The following is a 19,175-nucleotide window of genomic DNA, read 5'->3' as shown; positions in this document are numbered from 1 at the left end:
AAGACAGGGTCTCTCTATAGCCCCAGCTGTCCTGGAACTCACTATGTAGACCAGGCTGGCCTTGAACTCACAGAGATCCTCCTGCCTCTGCCTCCCGAGTGCTGGGATTAAAGGCGTGTGCCACCATGCCCAGCTAATTATGTGTGTGGATGCAAGGAGTTCAGAGGACAACTTGTGGGGGTTGGTTCTCTCCTGTCACCATGCAGGTCCTGGGGATTCAACTCAGTTATCAGGATTGATAGCAAGTGCCTTTGCCCACTAAGCCAACTCACTAACCCCAAGAATTTTGAATCTACCACTTTGAGAAAATATTTAAAAATTTTCCATATTGATAATCAAACCCAGGGCCACAGACTAAGTCTTAAACATGTACTGAAGAGTCAGTTTCAAAGACCAAGTTCTCTAGTTATAATGTAGTTAAATCAAAAATCCATAATAAAAATCATCTTTGCATATAAATGTTCAAGGTGACCTGATCAAAGGCTCCACATCTGAAGGAACACCATTCACATTTTACAGCTAAACTTTACAGGTAAAATTTATTGAATATTGAAACAAGAGTAGATATTTGGGGCTTCCTGTTTAATTTCTAAAGCAATTGGAAGAGGTTCTCCCCACCCCCATACATGTAAATAAAGCTACATGAGCTCACAGAGTTCTGCAAACATAAGATGAGAATATATGCACGTATCACTGGTACACAGGTGTGTTTTGTCCCGACTACACTGAGAAGTTGTTGAAATTCTTTCCTTGACTGCTCCCTATTCTCAGATGCCTGAATCCTGTCTCCTTGTTAGATATAAAGCCCTCACTTGATCTGCAAAGGTGGAATGTGTGTTGAGTGTGTGCATGTCTGGCTTGGAAGATTGTGTGAGTGGATAAGAGTGTCTGTGCATGTGAATCAGGACTGCTGACTGTCAAGACCTGAAAACTCAAAAATTTACAAGTATGTGTGTGTATGTGTGTGTGTGTGTGTGTGTGTCTATATATTTACTTTTTCCAGTTCGTACAGAGGTTATGTATGTTAACAGTATCTGAGACTGATTACATTTGGAGTTAAAATATGCTTTCAAATAATTCTAAGATCAAAGGAAAACAAGAAAATTTAGAAAAATATTTAGTATTAACCAATTATGAAAATATTGCTTTGCAAAATTTGAGAGTTATAGCCACAGAATATTGAGAAAACTTTAATATCCTAAGTACATGTGTGTTCATATGTTTGTGGATACATTTACACATGTGTACGTGTAGAGGCCAGAAGTATGTCAGGTGTCTTCCTCTATTGCTCTCCCGCCTTATTTTTTGAGACACGGTCTCTTAATGAACCTGAAGATTGCTGAGTCAGGATGGCCAGCAAGCAGGGATCCACCTGTCTCTGCCTCCCTAGTGCTGGGATTATAGCCACACACTGCCTTCCATGGCTTTTTTTTTAACCCCTGTGATAGGAGTCCAAACTTGGGTCCTCATGCTTGCAAGGCAAGCATTTTATCAATTGATCTATCTCCCTAGGCCCTGTCCTAAATACTTTTACTAGAAAGAAAGAACTAAATGAACTAAACAAGTCAACTTAAGTTACAATAATAAGAGAGCCACAGAAAATTTAGAGAAGGAAATAATAAAGCTGGGTCATATAGATACAACAGAGATGTAACACAACTCCAAGGTGGCTCTTTGATTTGACTAATACATAGGCAAAGTTTTGACCAGATTGCTCAAGAAAAGCAGATAAAAGGCACAGATGAAGAATACTGACAGAAAGAACATGATTGCAGACCTGTTGGGGTTAAAAAGGTCAACTTGATGCCAGCACTCGAATTATTGGACAACAGAGGTCTTTTCTAGAAAAATATCATACATGACAGTCAGGGGGGAATGAAAAAGTTGATTAGACATAAGTGATTAAAAACGGAAGTAGTAGTTTAAATATCCTACTAACACCCCTGAAGCTTTAGTGATAATGTCTATTAAATGTTTAAAAACAAATTGATTTATGATTTACATATACTAATAGAACAGAAAAAGGAAGTACTTTCCAAAACATTTTATGAGGGCAGCAGACTCTTGATACCAGGCAGACAGTGTCAGGGAAACAAAATTATAGGCCAGTCCCCTTCACACAAGAAAAAATTCTCGATGCGTAGTGCAAGTCAATGTATTAAAAGTAGAGCTGGGCTAGACAGATGGCTCAGCAGTTAAGAACACTGTGTGTTCTTACAGAAGACCTGAGGTCTAATTCCAGCACCCACATGGTAGCTAGCAATGTTTAACTTGATTTCCAGGGGAAATCTTCTTGAAGTTTCAAACTGGTTTAATTATTAGATCATCTGTTAATGTTACCATGCTACCTGATTAAAGGAGAAAGCTTTTATCATTACAGCAGGTACAAGAAAAACATTTAAAAAATATTTTATTTATTATTTTTATTTTATATGTATGAGTGCATTGCCTACATGTATGTGAGTGCACCTGTGTCATGCAATGCCTGTGGAGGTCAGAAGAGAGTGTTGGATCCCCTGGACCTGGAGTTTATGGGCAATTGTTAGCCGCCATGTGGGTGCTGGGAATTGAACCCAGGTCCTCTGCAAGAGCAGCCAGTGCTCTTAACCACTGAGCCATCTCTCCAGCCCCAAGGAAAACGTTTTAAAATCTGATACTCATTTATTATATCAAACTAGCAGTAGAAGGGAACTTCCTTAACTTGACAGATCTGCCAGTGAGTATTATATTAACATGGAAATGATATGGTCTCCTTAAAATGACAGATAACACAGGGATGCTCAGTATCATTGCTTCTGTTCCCCATGGTGCTGGGGCCCTACTCAGTTCATCAAAATAGAAACAGGAAATCAAAGATAAGGATCAAAAGGACAATACAGCTGTTGAGCACAACAGTACTCAAGTTGTTGAGTCAAAATAATGAGTTAAATTTATCAAAGTCTAATGTTAAAAACAATGTGATGGGGCTAGAGAGATGGCTCAGTGGTTAAGATCACTGACTGATCTTGCAGAGGACCAGGGTTCGATTCCCAGCACCTACATGGCAGCTACGAACTGTCCTTAACTCCAGTTCCAGGGGAATCCAAAGCCCTCTTCTGACCTCCGGGGCATTGCATGACATGGGTGCACTCACATACATGCAGGCAATGAACTCATACACATAAAATAAAAAATAAATAAAATATTAAAAAATGTGGATAATTCTAAGTTGAAAAAAATGATAGCCATAGTGCTAACGTCAAACACCAGAACATTGTGTTATAATGGAAACATGCATATGCATTCAGAGTATGAAAACACACAAGAAATAAGCAGCAGGTTCAGAACAGAGACTGTTCAAGGAGGGGAGGAAAGAAGAAAGAAAGGAGGGCTGTGGGCGTCTCCAGCTGTTTCTACAATACTTTATTATTACAAAGGAGGATCTAACAAAGCAAAAATGATGCTACTGGACAAAGATGAGCGGTAGGTATGTAATGTGTTCTAGTCTCTCTTTTCCTGCATGTTTGAAAGAGTTCACTTAAAAATAAATTCCTGGTAGAGAACATGAAACATTTTAGACAGTTGTGTGTTTCTCTCTGCAGCTGTTTGTACTGAAAAGAAAATACTCTTAGTTTTGTTCAGTTGACACAATTCTGAACTTGCTTTTTGTGACTAAGCAACAGACCCTGTGGTTTTGGTATTTAGGAGACAAGTCTATCATTTCTTACCCATCGAACGTTGTGTCTTCGTTCTGCAGTAAGCTCATTCTGCACCCAGAAATGCCTTTCTTCTTTTACCTTTAATTTCAGTTCTAAAAGACAACTCGGTGCATTTTTAAAGTTTTTAATTTCTGATCCATAAATCTTTGGAGCTCATTTGACACAGATCACTCTAATTGGATTTTGGAAAATTGCCGACCTTTTCTATTGTGTTTTATTTAGGAACGGGATAAATTCTACTTGTCTCGTAGTGTTGTTCTAGAACTTCTACAGGCCTTGAAGCTCAAATCGCCTTTGCCAGATACAAACCTCCTGCTTCTTGTCCAGGTAGGCCTGTGATACATTGGTGAAACTTTTTATGAGAGCCTGTGTGTTTGGGATCGAGGTTGGGGCATCAGCATGAAACCAAAAGCCTTTGTCAAGAATTGAGAAATGATGGATTTACCAGATGCGGCACGCTGGTACTTCTAATTGCTAAAATGGATAAAAGAGGAGTATTTGTTTATTTTCCCAGTGTAGAACTAGTTTTGAAGGATGAAAACATAGAATAAAACAATGATTTCCGTTTTAAGAAATTTGTAATTCAGGGGCTGGAGAGATGGACCCATCAGTTAAGAACATGATGCTCTTGCAGAGGGCCCAGTTTCAGTTGTTCCCAGCACCCACATGAGTGGCTAACAACTGTTTATAACTCCAGTTCTAGGCAATCCAATGCCCTCTTCTGACCTCTGCAGACATTGCATGACATGGGTGTACATGCAGGCAATACACTCAACCACATAAAATGAAAAATAAAACTAGGCATGGTGGCACACGCCTTTAATCCCAGCAGTCAGGAAGCAGAGGCAGGCTGATCTCTGTAAGACTGAGGCCAGCTTGATCCACATAGTGAGTTCCAGGCCAGCTGAGGCTACAGGGAGACCCCATCTCAAAAAATAAAAAATAATAATAATAGAAGATAAAAGCATAAATTAATTAAATAAAATTAATTAAAGAAACTTGTAATTCAGTAGTTGGCAAGCAGCTTACTCTCTGGCACTGAAACTGGACTAATGAAGCCAAGAGTAAGGCAGCAGACGGAGGTCTCTCTGCAGGGTCAAACGAGCATGTGCAAGCCCTTGAATCTTTTGTACTTGTGAGGTCAGGCCAGATGCAGCCAACTGGCAGGAGGTGCTGAATCTGTGGGACAGGAGGTGAGAATCAGCCTCTGTAGAACCATTAAGGCAAAGAGACTTGAACATATACAAGGCAGACTCTGCAGACTTAATGGCAGTGATTGTTCTTCTGGATGCTGGGCTGCTTATGAGGGGCTAAGCCCTCCATCCTCAGTGACCTTAACTCAGCATCTGAGGAAAGACCATGGATTTGATCCCATATGACAGGTTATGACCAGGAGAGAGGGAGGGAAGCAAAGCCCCATGGGGAAGTTAAGAGCAGGAGAGCTCCTCTCCCATGTAGTGTGAAGTCAGGGAAGACTTTATCAAGGATATGGTATCACCACTGGGCTACAAAGGACTAATGGGTGCATGCAAATGTCTGTCAGGATTTATTTCAGTTTAACCAGAGAATGGAAGGCTTCAAGCAATATGGGAAGTATAGGTGGGAAAACCTAGGCTCAAGGGCCCTGAAGGTGCTCTCCTGTGGGCACTGGACAACGTCCCCTAATCACTCTTTATTTGAGCAGAGCAGGTTTGCGTGGCTGATCTTCTCAGTGTGGTACTCCACACTGTAAGCTGGTAGCGGCTGGTTTTCTATGAAGTACATTAGTCAGCCCTAATACGCACTTGTCACAAGACAGCAAAAGAGCACTGACAGTCTAAATTACCCAGTGCTTAAGGAAACTATGAAAACAGTGATTATTGCATCACAGTTTGGTGAATAAATAACAAAAACAAATTTGTTTTAGGAAGAAAGAAGACAAAAAATATATTTCTAAATGTGACATAAAATCTCATCTGCCATTTCACACATAACATTTTCAGGTTTTTTTTTAACCGAGTCTCATTATGTAGTCTAGTCTAGCCTCCAACTCCTCGTAATCCTCTTGCCTCAGCCTCCTAAGTACTGGGATTAACATTTTCAGTGTTTTAAAACAAACAACTATATATGTGCACAATTGAAGCATCACATTAAATCTAAAAGGTCAAGTTATAAAATTATTCAGGCTAAAGAGGTATTTTGGAAACAGTTTGAGATCTTGCCCATGAGAAACAACTGTATGAATAATGTTTTGCTCTTCTCTGACAAAAGGTAACACATTTTTCTTCTGTAAGTTTTGGAGTAAATAATTTTCACTATTAATGAGAGAGATAGAAGTAAGGCATAGCTTGAAACCAGGGATGTTCCCTTTCCACCCTGGAGTTCTGACAGGTTGTGGGGTGAAGGAGATGGACCTTTGTCTATTTTTTTTTAATTTGCATTGTTTTTATTTATTTTTATTTTTTGTATATGAGTGTTTTGCCTGCATGTATGCAAATGCAGTACATATTATGCAATGTCCACAAAGGCCAGAGGAAGGTGTTGGATCCCCTGGAGCTGGAGTTACTGGCAGTTGTTAGCTGCATGTGGGTGCTGGGAACCAAACCCGAGTCTTCTGCAAGAGCAGCCAGTGCTCTTAACTGCTGAGCCATCTTCCAGCCATCGTCTTCCTTCTTGAGTAGCGCATCTCTCCACTCAGTTTTTGTTTCTACTTCCCTGGCCTTCACTGCCTGGGTTCCCTAGCTGTTCTCTGGAAGGTGGTGAGGTGACAGCCCGCACTCTCCTGACTGCTCCTTCGCTAGAAGGTCTAAGCTAGATTCATGCCAGGTCCCAGCACCAAGACAACCATGCTTGGAGTAAGGACAGCAAGTATGTCTGGGGCAGACAGTGGCTTTCTTCGTAGATATTGATGACCATCTTCTGAAGGCAGTAGAGGTGTGTCTATTTAACTGGAAAATGTGTCTGGGAAACAAAAGAAAAGGGTAATAGAGACGACAAACTCCCTAGGCAATTCAGCATGGGTGCCACTGGTGCCACTAGTGAGAAGAGTGCCCAGCACTGGACACACCATTCCTTCTTTCACCCCATGAAGAGCCACTCCAGCATTTCTACCCTGTAAATACCTCAGTAAATGGATGTGTCTATTGAAATGGAGCCATTTATATTCTTCCAAAAGATAGGACATTCCTTTATTGTGTTTCAAATACTCTGTCAGCACCAGAAACCCCTTACAGGACAAAACACTTACCTACTTTCAAGGCAGAGAAAGTACTGGTCTGCTTTATAAATTTTAGAAATTCTTCCTCACAAGTGGCATCCTAGGATGCATCCCTGCTTCTATATTGTGGTTGTCTAGGGATGACTGTTACTTGCTTTTACCTACAAAAGGGGCTTGTGAGATGGCTCAGTTGGTAAGGATGTCTATTACTAAGTCTGAAAGTCTGAGTTCAATTCCTGGGACTCCTGTGGTAGAAGGAGAGAACTGACTGCTAGTTTAAAAGAAAAAACAGAAAACAGGAAAATACGTACATATGAAGTCAAGTAATTTTTTTTTCTTAAAAATGAAACAAACCCGAAAACCCAAATCATGGAGACAGAAAATAATTTTCTCAATAAAAGATCATTATCTCACTCAGAATCTGAAAATTTCTGCCATTAGGACATATTTCTCCCTGTGTACTTTAGACAGACGCACGAGCGCGTTTTCTTAATTTGACTCTGTCGACATTTTTGCCTTTGCTTACAGTTGTTCTGCTGCCTTGCTGTTATTTTGGAGGATTAAAGGAATCTTTTAAAGGCAGCCCATTAAAAGTCAGCAAAAAGTTCAAATCACAATGCATTTCCCCTGGCTTCTCTGTATGTCAGGAGTAGATAGTCTGCTAATTTGCATATTCTCCTCCCACTCTGTGGGATACCTGCGTAGTCAAGTTATGAGAAATCATGTTGATAAAAGGTTTTCTTTTAAAAATAGGTTAGTTGTGGGCTGGAAGACAAAGAAATGGTAGAGGTATAGCTGCTGTTTTTAATTCATTCTGTTGAGCGGGTTATTAATATTGGTTGCATTAGTAATAACCCACCCCACGGGATAAGAGGTAGAAGTACTATATGGGGTATTGTTTTGATAATGAATTTAGTAAGGACACGTAATGGAGAAGTACATGTCTCAGTGGTATATTTCCCTCTGAAAGTATGGAATTCTTCTACAGCAATTCCCCTTTCCCCCTGTGATTTAGTTGCATCTTTATATTTTGAGCAGTTCTATACATTATGATGGAGATTTTTGTTCTAGCATGGCAGCTGTCATACTTGGCAGCCATAATAAAATACAGTTATTCAGTTTAGTTGTCTATAAGATATAAAAATACACTGAATTAAAATATATTGATAAAAATTAATAACTGACTGCTCTAGAGGATCATGTGCTTTTACTCTCTTTCATGTAAAATTAATTTTGACTTGTATAAGTCATAACAGTTATGAGTTTGAGCACGCCATGTGGCAGGTGGCAAGGCTGATGTGGTTAAACTTTTGCTTCTTTGTAGATCCTGCCTTGATCTCTGTGGCTACTAGGCCATGCAAGTGCACTTTGAGGGAATCAAGACTTTCTGCTATTCCTGAAAGAACCACTCTAAATGCCCTTGATGTCACACATTTGGTGTGGGTCTGTCTTCCCCATGGCCTCTCTTTTCTGTGCAGTCTCATTCTTGTGAAGAAATTAACTTTAGTGCGGGTGTCCTGACAGCTTTTGGAGCTTAGTTATAAGTTGTCTCAGATTATTGACTCAGATAGCTTTGGAAAATACATTTTATGAGAAAAGCGTGCAGCTCCACTAGGAGGATGGGTAGAGGGGTGGATGGGGAGCCCTCCTTTCTACTCCATTCTCCTGTCAAACGTTATAGCTTTCACTTCTTTAATAAAATATTTTATTTACTATTTTTATTTTATGTGTATGTGTGTACTGCCTGCATGTAGGTAAGTGCACCTGTGTCGTGCAGTGCCTGCAGAGGACAGAAGAGGCTCTCGGATCCCCTGGAACTGGAGTTATGGACAGTTGTTAGCTGCCATGTGGGTGCTGGGATTTGAACCTGGGTCTTCTGCAAGAATAGTCAGTGTTCTTAACCGCTGAGCCATCTCTCCAGCCCCAGCTTTCACTTTTTTACCTACAGGTTTGGGCCAAAGTTGAAAGATTTCCATTTTTAAAACTGATTTAGTAGTTTTCCTTATAAAGCATTAGAAACTAGTTAAGTTAGCTATCAGACAGAAGCATACCTGAAAGCCTAAAGTTTTTTTTAAATCTACAACAAATTTCCAGGATGTTCACAGCTGCTCCTTTCTTCGCTAGACTCATAGTAAATAGCAGCTAGACTCCTCCACTCTCTGTAAGAGCATTTGAGACAAGTGGAGATGAAAGTGTGCTGCATGGAGGTCTGTGTGCAGTCTTGCCTGCACCTCTCAGGACAGCTCTCTCAAACATCCTTTCACCCCAGCTTGGTGACTGGGCGTTGAATATCTTTCACAAAGGACCACATCACACACTTGAAGAGCAATGCTGGACCTTCTGGTCTTTCGGTCTGGGCCTCAGAAAGGCCTTTGGCTTAAAGAGCTACCTTGTTAGTGAAAATCTGCTGCTAATAAATAGTTCTTAGACTTGGGCCCCTGATTAGTTCAACCAAGTGCTGGTTTCTGTTCCATTGTTCCAGAGTTTCTTCTGAGGTCTCTAACAGCTTTTCTGATGACCCCAGCTGCTGTTTTCTTCTTATGGTTTGACAGGACAGAGCTTGTCTAGCTATACCTATCCAGCTTCCCTGTGCCTTCCAGGTGGATGAGAAGGAAGAGCTATCAGTGTCAACCTCCCCAGAGCCTCTGAATTCTGTGGAGCAGCAGTTTCAGATTCCAGAGTTGCTAGAATAGCTGGCTAGAGGCCAAGAGAAATTAAGAGGAGCTAATTACTCATAGCACTTCAGGCTTCATTTAACTTTTTCTCTCAAACCATAAATAATTGAATGTTGGGTTATGTGGGAAACACCTGTCCAAGTTTATAATGAAGCAGATTAAATTATAATCTAGCAAATCCATCCTCATCATGGTCTTAAGTCATAGTTGATTGATTCATAAACTCTTTCTGCGCCTCTTGGATACCAGACACTAGGCTAGTTCTGGAGAGGGCTGTGTCTAGTCTGAACTCTTGAAGAGCTCCCAGCAAGTTGAGAAACAGACACTTAGGTCACTGCAGTCTACTGTGATGACCGCTAAAATGGCAGTGTGTGGAAAACCCCGTAGGCACATGGGGCAAGACTTAAGCATTCTCAGCACAAGAAGATATGTTTGAATGAAGTTGGGAGGAAGATGGGGCGGGGGGAGACAGACAGTCCTTGAAAGAGAGGAAACAGAGTTCTTACTCTGACTCTGGTTGTTTTTCTGTTTTCACTTTAAATGTGTATTATCATGATAGAAGTCATGAAAATCCGCGAACGTGTGTCACCAACTGTCGAGTACTGCAGAATAAATAGAATGCCCCCAGGACAGCTCTGACGGCGCTCCTGTTTTTTCTTTCTTAGTTGGATTTCAGCATAAAGTCAGAATAGACATGTTCGTGCTGGCTCTGTGCTGATAGGAACGAGCTCTCATGATCAGTGTCTAGTGTTTCCAGGGCAGACTATGATGAAAGTACACACTAATGAATTTAAACTCTGTTGATAAAACTATAAATTATTTATGACTGCCCAAGTGTTCTTAAAAATAATTACCCTTTCAATTTTTTATTAGTTTATTTGTGCAGATGCTGGAACCAAACTAGCCGAGTCGACAATCCTGAGCAAGCAGATGATAGCCTCTGTACCTGGAGTAAGTTCTGACCAAATTAGCTGTCTGTTTTCATATTTCATTAAATGGTATTTAAGAACGTAGGCTTAAGACTCATACCAGGATTCAAGGACTGGCATCTACTAGCTGTGTGATTTTAGGAAGGTTATTTAACTTTGTGTTTTGATTTTCTACTATCTATGGAGTAAGTCATAACAGGGTCTCACATGTAGGCCAAGAACTGACTGATATATGTAAAGCTTTATTCACATGGTGCTAGACACAGAGTAAGTGCTGCGTAAATGTTGTTTATTAATACTAGGCATGGTAGCTCAGGCCAGCTTGGGATACATAGCAAGTAGAACAACCAGTGCTGCATAGCAAGATGAAATCTCAAAACTCTATCTTTATGACAGATTTCTGGGAATAGAATTAACTATACTTTTTTTTAAAGGATTTTTGACAGTAGTTAGTGTAATGTAAGATGCTATATGAAATAAAATTCCAGTTATAGCAACTTAGCACATAAGAAATTTATTGTTTGCTTGTGTGAAGTTTAAGAGGGTGCCCTGGTTAGTGAGGGGATGGGAACTGCTCCGTGGCTGCTTCAGGACTGGTTCTCTCTGTCCTGCGCAGCCCTCCATGATCAACAAGGTTGGGGAAAGAGAAGTGAATATAGCACAGGAGCTTTTCGTGGGTGTGGTCTAGACATACATATTTCTTCTACTCACTCTCCCTTGGCGGGAACCACATCATATGACAACACCCAACTGCAAGAGAGAATGGAAAACGTGGTCCAGTTGTGTGCTAGGAAAGAAAAGTGGGACTGGGAGTCACTGGCTGCTCTCTCCTACATCCGCTACTCTATGCTGACTCATTCTTCAGAACATCATATTTCCTACTCACATGAGTGCTAAAAAGTACAGCCTGGGGCTGGAGACATGGCTCAGTGGTTAAGAACACTTGTTGTTCTTGCAGAAGACCTGGGTTCAAATCCCAGCACCGACATGGCAGCTAACAACTGTTCGTAGCTCCAGCTCCAGGGGATCCGATGTCCTCTTCTGTCCTCTGCAGGCATTGCACGACGCGGGTACCCTTACCTACATGCAGGCAATACACTTACACATGAAATAAAAGAATAAAATATTTTTAAAAAGTACATTCCGGGCTGGAGAGATGGCTCAGCGGTTAAGAGCACTGACTGCTCTTGCAGAGGACCCAGGTTCAATCCCTAACACCCACATGGTGGCTACGAACCGTCCTCAACACGAGTTCCAGGGGCATCAGAAGCCCTCTTCTGACCTCAGAGGCATTGCAGGACACGGGTGCACTCACATACATGCAGGCAAGACACTCATACACATAAAATAAAAATAATAAAATATGGCCGGGCGTGGTGGCGCACACCTTTAATCCCAGCACTTTCTGTAACTCCAGTTCCTGAGGATCCGACCCCCTCTTCTGGCCTCTTCAGGCATCACATATGTGTGCATTTAGATACATGCAGGCAATACACTCAAAAAAAAAAAAAAAAAAAAAAAAAAAAAAAAAAGTACATCCCTAGGTTGCAGAAAGTTTAGCAAAATCAGTAAGTAGAATGAAAATATTCCACCACCACCACCAAAGCAAGTGTCACAGGATTTCTATGTAGTGCCCTGTCCCGTGACAACAAAGCAGGCTATTTAAAAGAAATCAAGGGCTGCACAGATGGCTCAGGGGTTAAGAACACTGGTTGTTCTTTCAGAGGATCTGGGTTCAAGTCTTGGTAACCACATGGCAACTCACAACCATCCGTAACTCTAGTTGCAGGGGATCCAACACCCTCTTCTGGTATCTGTAAGCACTGCACACATATGGTACACTTACATACATGCAAGCAAAATGCTAATGTACATAAAATAAAAATAATAAGTAAAATATTTTTAAAAGCAAAAGAAATCTTTTACTCTCACTTTTGATCAATGAATAGTAAATTAATAAATTAAAAATAAAGATAAAATGTAAACTATTTGAAAAATTTAAATGGATACTCAGCAAGTTTTTCTTTCTTTTAAAATCACTTTATTAAAGGTTGATTGATGTGTAAAAAGTTGCACATCTTTACTGAATGCAGCTTGAATCTGGAGATGAGCTTTCAGCTGTGGGGCCAGCGCCATGATCTGCTCCATGTATATCATAGTTACAAGTTTCCACTGTCTGTTTGTTATTATAATAATATTTTGCGTAAGATTAACTCTCATGGCAAATTTTTAAGACTATGGCAGTATTGCCAACTCTAGGTACCATTGTTGCCCAGTGGAGCTCTAGGACTTACTTTGCATAATGGGAATTTGCACCCTTTGATGAATGCCTCCCCCATTTCTTCTCCCCATGAACAGATTTTTCTTGGAGGTTAAACTTATTGATGGTGAAGTAAAACAGATATTCTTACAAAGTTTTTAGTGGTAGTAAAACCAACTTTGGTGGAAGTCAGTTTGACAATCTACTTCTAGAAGTATGTTTGAGGAAAAAAAAATAGGCACCAGATGTTTTATATACAAGTCTATTTAGTAGTATATCATTCAAAATAGCAAAAATGTGGAAACACAGGAAATGCCCAGTATTTCCCTATTGTTTAAGTAAACCGAGTAAATCTTTAAGAAAGACTAATTTTCTGGACAGCAAATAAAGATTTCAAAGACTACTTAATCAATTAGAAAATGCTCATGATGCATTTCATTAAAAGGCTACTTAGATAAAGGCCATTTCAGTCTTATAAAAGCTACATGTATGGGTTGGAGAGATGACTCAGTGGTTAAGAGCACTAACTGCTCTTGCAGAGGACCCGGGTTTGATTCCCAGTACCCACATGGTAGCTAACAACAGCCCTTAACTCCAGTTCCAGGGGAATCCGGTGCCCTCTTCTGACCTCCGTGGCGTTGAACAACACGGGTGCACTCATGTTTGTGCAGTCAATACACTCACACTCATAAAATAAAAATAATAAAAAATTTTAAAGTTACATATATGTGTATAAGTTAGGTACATTCAGAAAAATCATGGAAGGAAATATTAGCATTCAGAAGTGGAGGACAGGAGTTAGAATTGTGGTGATTTTAATTATTTTTAATAACTTGTGTTTTCCAAATTTTCTACAATGAACATGTGCCATTTTTATAATGCAAGAAGTGTAGCTTTTAAGTCAGGTTATATCTTGAAACTGGATATGCAATCTTTCAGTTCATGTGCTCAAGGTTAGAGTGCACGTTCAGCTCCTTTGTTACCAGGCTTCCTATTGAGTAAATGCAGGCCTTCTGGAACAAATGGAGCATGACTCGTTTCATTGCTTTTTAATGACACATCTAAGGATATATTCGTGTCTTACGAAGTAGAAGGGGGATTGTGAAATTATGTTTTGTTTTATAGGTGGCTCCCTAAGATTTTCCTGAGCACAAAGTGGGTTTTAAGGTTTTTCCCAGATGTAGTTCTACCTGCAGAAAAGCAGCTATGCAGTAGTAAATTCTTTGCTCTCACTTCCTGAGTCTAAAACTTAAAAGACAAATATTGAATAATGTTCTTAGTGATTACTTTCGTGACATTTGCCTAGTGGAACTGGTATAAAATATTGCCCATGAAAGAAACAAATCCCTTTCAAGAAACTCAAGGGCAGAGTCTCTGCTCCCATCTGCATGGTATGTAAAAGGTCAGAGAAAATGGAATAAATCGGGGGGGATCCTTTTTTGCACTGAAGTTTTCATATTGTGAAACCAGGAGCACAATAACCTTTTATAATTCCCTCACTTGATTTAAATTAAAAGAAGAAAACCTTAGAACATGTGAAATGCTTGGAAACACTCTGACAGACTAGCCAATGACCTGATTTGACTGTTATCCTGTCAGAAGAACTGACAAGCGTAACATTTTAAAAGGGAGCGGAGGTAATATAGTTCAGTGCTGTGAAGATTTACACGAATCTGGGAAAGTGAGAGCCACTGGCTGAGCTAGCGAAGTCTGTAATGTTCCAGATTTTCCTAAAGAAAGCCCAGAGGGGCTGTTAGCAGAGTATTCACATGGCTTCAAAGACTGCCTGCTTTTGATCCGCTTTATGCCTGGTCTGATGTGTGGGTTCTCTCACAGGGCTTTGGTACAGCAGCCTGTCCATCCAGTCACAGGTTCACTGCATTGCCCCCAAAGAGCAGGTCCCTGCCATTTGGTAATGTGCAGACAAGTGTGCTTGCTTTCTTTTAAAACTGCCCAAACATACTTCACGTGTGTGAGGAAAGTGACCGTATCATTTGTTTATTTATCCCTAGAAAGAATCTGGCATGAATACATGTGTCTATTTAAAAGTGCATCAACCATGCATATGAAGTTAAGCCGTGGCTTGATTTCAAAACAGACTTTTTGACTCAGAAAGCATGATATTATATAGGGCAGAGAGAGATGAAGAGAGAGCTTTAAAATTCGGGGCATATAAACTTTGGTAGCACATGCCCTGTGCTCACACGAGACTGCTGGAGTAATAGCATGTTATAATGGCTTCAGGGTAACAGTGGCATCAGACAGGCTGAGTATTGTATTTAGAGTTGTTTAAAAGCAAGCAAAAACCATTTCAACTGCCCAGTGGAAACAACATTTAACCCTATTTCTTTTAGCCTTCCAGTTTCTTTGCTCTCTACCACAAACCTTTTAGCCATTTTTGTTCAAACCAGGCAGATAGTAAAAGACTGTACTGAGAGTGTGGAGTGAGTAGGGAAAACAATGAAATGGTTCCTTAGTAAACTGCGCAGCCTGAGTGACAGTCGTTACAGTGAGAAGTGGAGCTGTGGCTGAGCCATGTCCCTGTATTTCAGTGTGGGACGGCAGCGATGGAGTGCATGCGGCAGTCTATCAGTGAGGTACTGGACTTCATGGCGGACATGCACACCCTAACCAAGCTAAAGGTAAGTCAGCGTCTGCCCACCCTGACCCTGATGGTCACGAAACACAGGCGTGTTCAGAGAACGGAGCAGCTACGTGGGAGTGGGTAGAGGCGCTGCTGCAACATTGTGTAATGAACCTGTGTCTTGGGAGTCTGAAGAATTGGGGTCTAGTGGTCCTGAAAAAAAAGTTTAGCGGAAAGAAAAGATAGTCACATGAGCTTTGTGTGTAGCTTTGCTTTTTCTAGTTCCTTTTTCACAATGTCCTTATTACAACACTAGGCCCATTTTATAAAGGCAGAAACCCAGGCTTGGGATGATGAAGTCCTTTGGTCAAGGTCACACTACTAAAAAGTGGTAAGGTCGGAGCTGAACATCAGATTGCTGTATCCCAACGTATCCTCCTTTCACTGAGCCACAGTCACTTCGTTGCCTTGGGCTTCGGTTTTCTCATTTGTTGAACAGCTCAGTAGGTTACCTTTCTTGTCTTGTGGGTCCAGGGTTGATATAAAATGACATGAAAACTGTGATATATTGTACAAGCATAAGCCATTTATTATTTTTTATCTGTTTTGAAGCTATCTGCTTTAAGAAAATATCTAAGGGAGCTGGGCTTGGTGGTGCATGCCTTTAATTCCAGCTCTTGGGAGGCGGAAGCAGGTGGATCTTTGTGAGACTGAGGCCATCCTGGTCTACATAGTGAGTTCCAAGCCAGCTGGGGCTTTAGGGAGACCCTGTCTCAACCTCCCCCAAAGGACTAGAACATGATTTGATTTTGGTGAAGTTGTTGATATTGGCGTGGTGGTGGGATGAATCATGGATGTGAGTTCACTTCTCTGTTGTAGCCTGACCAGGGAGCTAAAAGATTAATAGTCAGACTTGAGGAAAGCTCTGGACAGAGGGCAGATGGTAGTCCAAACATGGTCCAGAGAACAGTCAAGTTGGGAGCCAGCACTGATTCCTTTGTGAGGAATGGGAGTCTAGTGATCTCAGAAGTCCATTAGCTGAAAGCATGGCTTCTCCCTAGGCTTGGTCTTTAGATTCTGCACAGCCAGTCAAGTGGTTCTTTTCTATAGCAACAGAGAGAAGAGGAAAGACAAGATCATGAGATCTTAATAGTCTCCAGATCCAGTCATTTTGGAATGAGCTCCCTGTCATTTAGTCATTTACTAGTTACAATCACTGAATTTGGTTTCACATACATAAATGGCCTTGATATAAAAAGAAGAAGCAACAATTATTGCCTAAACATTTTGAGCTTGTTTTGCAGACATTTAGGGAAAATATTGACAAAGATCTCTATTAAGGAGTTGGGCACAGCAGACACAAGCCAACCCTCTGACCATTCACATTAGGAAGCAGATCAGAAAACTCAAGTGACTGAAAATTTTGGGATGTGGAGGGTTCAAGAAGGACACTGAGACAGATTACTGGGGAGTAATGAATTTATTAGAAAAGTTATCAATGTGGTGGAGAGACAGACAGATAGACAGCACCATGGCAGGGACTCCGAGGAGAGTTCAGATCCCGGCACCAGAGGCAGACAACATAGAGGGGTCTCAGAGAGAGGAATCAAAGCCTGTGTAGCAGAAGTGGGATCTCTTCCTAAACCTTTCTGAGAATGGGGATATTTTACAGCATAAGTCTGCAGCCAGACTCTCTGATTCCCAGGCAGGAGGCAAGTAAATAGGTGGGGAGCAGGATGTGTGGCCACCTGTAACCTCTTTGATGTAAACTTACTTCTCAGGTGAGAAATCCTGGCAGTAGGAAACCTGTTAGCTAGGGACTTACTGTGTCTCAGTAGAGTGCCTGTCAGTATCGGTGAACGAGGGAGAGCTGCTTCAGAGTATTGTGGCCTGAGCAGCAGCTAGATTCTAACACTACATTCTTACATTGCAATCTTTTGTTTATGTACAAAAAAGATTAAGAAATGATTTTACAGGAAAGCAAAGTAAAGGAGGAGACCCGAGAGATAGTGGGCATGGTCTAACTTCTGAGCTGAAATTGGATGTTGTCGGATTAGGATGGGGCCTCCCTAGGGCTAGTATAGTAGTCAGGGGTTGGACTCCTGGATCAGAGGTTTGCACCTGCATTTACATATCAGGATGATGTTGAGTCCAAGCAGCATGCTGGACTAAGTATTCTGGATGAACTGGATTACCTACCTATGGATAAAAGAGTCGTAACAATTGTTAAAGGATTAATGACAAATATAAATCAGGAAGTCAGTGAAAAAATTTGAAATGATTTGAATTGAAATTATTGAGAGAAGGATGTGGAGGGTAAATAAAGGAGTTAATGATGGAACAGGCAGGGTAGGGAGCATTCATAAGATTAAAATTTTATTTTAGAAGAGGTTATGGGGAAGGCAGAGAATAAGGATAGGTCTTAATAGGGTTGCTATAGAGCTCCTTAAAGTTAATCTCATTAAGTGGTTTATGAGTATTAGTTATGACACACACACACACACACGCACACAGGAAGGTAATAGATTTGGCTATTAAACAGCATAAAATAGCCCAATATAATTTTGGCTTTGGATCACGTAAGATTTTTCACTCTCCACATTAAGAGATGTCCATTGTTGAAGTTGTGACAATGCAAGTGTCACTTGTTAAACTTCTAATACAGATATAGCTTCTTTTTGAAGACTTAGCTTATAGAATATGGCAGCTCATGTCCTAACACAGCCAGGAGCTTATTCTATAATCTGGTGAGGGTGAGATACCAGGAAGACAGATCTTCAGGAGAGAGAAATTATTATATTAATAGTAAGACAATCAAAAACATAATATGTCTGAAAGGAGCAAAGACAGTGGATGAAGGAAACAGATACTTTAAACAGAAGAGCGGATTCCAATCTTTAGGTGCCCTATTATAGTAAATGCAGCTTACTGCAGTAAACTATCATATTGTAGAGAAGTCTTTTTAAAAAAATAATTTATTGAGAATTTCATACATGCATATAAAGTGTTTTGATCAAATCCATGCCCACTCCAGAGGAGTAGAAGTCTTAATTGGTCAGACTCAGTTAATAAACGTAGGAAAAAGTTTGGCTTCAGCTTTAAAGGTTTGGATTTAAAATATGGGCATCTCACCCAGACATGGTTGTGCACACCTTTAATCCCAGCACTGTGGGAGGCAGGTGGATCTCTGTAAGATTGAGGCCTGCCTGGTTTCCACAGAGAGCTTCAGGCTAGGTCTCCACAGAGTTCCAGGTCTACTATGGAGTCCCTTTCTCAAAAAATTGCACGACATGGGTGCACTTACCTACATGCAGACAATACACACATACGTATAACATAAAAATAATAAAATATTTTTAAAAAGGTGCTGGAGAGATGGCTCAGCAGTTAAGAACACTGGCTGTTCTTGCAAAAGACCCGGGTTCAAATCCCAGCACCCACATGGCAGCTAACAACCGTCCGTAACTCCAGTTCCAGGGGATCCGACAACCTCTTCTGTCCTCCGTAGGCATTGCATAACATGGGTGCACTTACCTACATGCAGGCAATACACATATACACATAAAATAAAAATAATACATAAAATAGTTTAAAAATAATAAAGTATTAGGATCCCCAAAATGGAGGCTTTTTTTTTAAATTTAGAATTAGATCTCTTTGATCCAAATTACACTGAATGAGGAAATTCTTTTATAAAGACAGTGAAAACATTTGAGTCTTAGTAAATATAAAACAACTTGGCTTAAGTGAGTTAGAGGGTCTAGGTAAATAAAGAGTTACATAAAAATGCAGTTAAAGTAAGGACATGGTATAATCTTTACCTGTAGTTTTAC

General features: G+C 40.6%; 1 protein-coding gene across 15 annotated transcripts in view; it reads left to right on the top strand.

Annotated features, from left to right (window-relative positions):
• Window positions 1-19,175, top strand: part of Unc79 (unc-79 homolog, NALCN channel complex subunit) — a 246,476-nt gene that overhangs the window by 207,855 nt on the left and 19,446 nt on the right. For all 15 annotated transcript variants that reach the window (XM_008821707.1, XM_008821708.1, XM_008821704.1 and 12 more), the window contains 3 exons: window positions 3,921-4,025; window positions 10,443-10,520; window positions 15,311-15,400. In XM_008821707.1, the coding sequence (XP_008819929.1) occupies window positions 3,921-4,025; window positions 10,443-10,520; window positions 15,311-15,400 (273 nt within the window). The remainder of the gene's footprint in view (window positions 1-3,920; window positions 4,026-10,442; window positions 10,521-15,310; window positions 15,401-19,175) is intronic.

Source organism: Nannospalax galili, unplaced genomic scaffold (genome assembly GCF_000622305.1).
Source record: "Nannospalax galili isolate Female #2095 unplaced genomic scaffold, S.galili_v1.0 scaffold107, whole genome shotgun sequence".
In the NCBI taxonomy this organism is placed as follows: Eukaryota; Metazoa; Chordata; class Mammalia; order Rodentia; family Spalacidae; genus Nannospalax; species Nannospalax galili.
The sequence above is the reverse complement of the archived record's forward strand: the minus strand, read 5'-3'. Positions and strand labels throughout refer to the sequence as shown.